Source organism: Dendrobium catenatum, unplaced genomic scaffold, assembly GCF_001605985.2.
Source record: "Dendrobium catenatum unplaced genomic scaffold, ASM160598v2 original_scaffold_250936, whole genome shotgun sequence".
NCBI classification, from domain to species: domain Eukaryota; kingdom Viridiplantae; phylum Streptophyta; class Magnoliopsida; order Asparagales; family Orchidaceae; genus Dendrobium; species Dendrobium catenatum.
The window spans coordinates 1-1,890 of NW_021569335.1; the positions used below are offsets into that span (position 1 = coordinate 1).

The 1,890-nt window shown below is 41.9% G+C and overlaps 1 protein-coding gene across 1 annotated transcript; it reads left to right on the top strand.

Moving 5' to 3' along the window:
* Positions 1-719: 719 nt before the first annotated feature.
* Positions 720-1,537, top strand: LOC110106980 (uncharacterized mitochondrial protein AtMg00810-like; the record flags this gene model as incomplete). The annotated part of the gene is made up of 2 exons (XM_020837099.1): positions 720-1,326; positions 1,444-1,537. Coding segments are annotated over exons 1-2 (701 nt in total), but the record flags the coding sequence as incomplete, so codon positions are not given.
* Positions 1,538-1,890: the final 353 nt, after the last annotated feature.

Genomic DNA, 1,890 nt, shown 5'->3' on the forward strand with positions numbered 1-1,890 from the left:
CTACACCTACCTGTTTTTCTACCGCCAACAAAGATTCAAATTGGCGACAAGCCATGTCGACTGAATTTCGCGCCCTCCAAGCACAAGGCACTTGGTCTCTTGTGCCACTGCCAGCTAATCAACAGGTAATTGGGTGCAAATGGATCTACAAATTAAAGCATTTAGCCAATGGCAACATCGCCAGATACAAAGCCCGTCTGGTTGCGCAGGGCTTCAAACAATCTTATGGTGTTGATTACCTAGAAACTTTCAGTCTAGTCGTTAAGCATACAACAATTCACCTACTTTTGCTTGTTGCTCTTCATCATGGCTGGACAATACATCAACTTGATGTTATGAATGCGTTTCTTCACGGTGCTTTAACAGAAACCATTTATATGAATCAGACTCAGGGATTTGAAGATCCACACTATCCGGACCATGTTTGCTTGCTGCACAAAGCCATCTATGGCCTCAAATAGGCACCGCGCCTCTGGTTTGCAACTTTATCAAATTATCTCAAAAATCAAAACTTTACAGTCAGTTCAGCAGACCCTTCGTTCTTCCATCTGCATAAGGACGCTCTTCACATATACATACTAGTGTATGTCGATGACATTCTCGTCACTGGAAGTGATACGCAATACATCTCCACATTGATTGATAAACTTGCACAGTGATTTCAAACAAGAAATCTTGGCCCGTTATCTAAATTCCTTGGCACGGAATTTAATAGAACCATGGATGGCTATCATCTTTCCCAGCAATCTTACATAACTGAGCTTTTGCATACAACCTCCATGTCCAATTGCAAACCTTTACTCACGCCATTACCATCCAAATTTCCCACAGATAACAATCTTGCCCTGCCATTTCCTCAACCAGAGTTTTTTCGAAAACCAGTTGGTTCGCTGCAGTACATTACCTCTACCTGTCCCGACATAGCCTTTGCTGTCAATAAACTCTGTCAACATATGCATAGTCCCCAACTCCTTCACTTTCAGTTACTCAAACATGTTTTGCGGTACCTGAAAGGCACTATTACTCATACTATGTTTCTTCCCAAAACCCAGTTAACTCTCTCTGAGTATTCAGACTCTGACATAGCTGGTGATCAGCTTGACCGTAAATCTACCACTGGTTACTGCCTTTTCTTAGGCAATGCTCTGCTTACTTGGTCAGCTAAGAAGCAAACAATGGTAGCCAGGTCTTCGACTGAAGCTGAATACCGTTCCATGGCTGCGGTTGCCACGGACATAATATGGACCCGACGTCTCTGTGAAGACTTTCTTCTCCCTCAACAGCCAACAAAAGTTATTCTGCCACAACGTTTCTGCCATGTCAATTGTCTGCAATCCAATCTTTCATGCCCGCACCAAACATATTGAGATCGACCATCATTTCATCCAGGAATGTATCTAGGCCAACCACATTGCTGTACATCATATTTCAACCATTGATCAGGTTGCAGATGTCTTTACCAAGTATCTTCCCTCAGCTTGTCTGCTCGAGTTGCGCAACAAGCTTCTGGTCATTCCTCCCGTCAGCTTAAGGGACGGTGATAAGTAGTCTGAGCCCACTACGCCGCCGCCTATTGCCTGCGGCCACTTTGTCTGCTACTCAGAATATGTTTCCATGATCTCCTGCCAAGTCAGACACCTTTAAGTAACTAAACGGGTTACTTTAGTAATTAACTCTTGTACATCTCAACTATATAATACCATGTAGTACACTTCAGGAAAATCACTGAATTGAGATGAGTTACTGTTCATCGTCTTCTTACTTTAGCTTGACTCTTGTTGCTTTCTGTTTGACGAGTTTCAACAATTATTCATTTGTAATGGGTGATACATATCTCTGATATTTAAAAAAAAAATAAATTAAGTCCTTTTTTTAATAATATTGAGATGT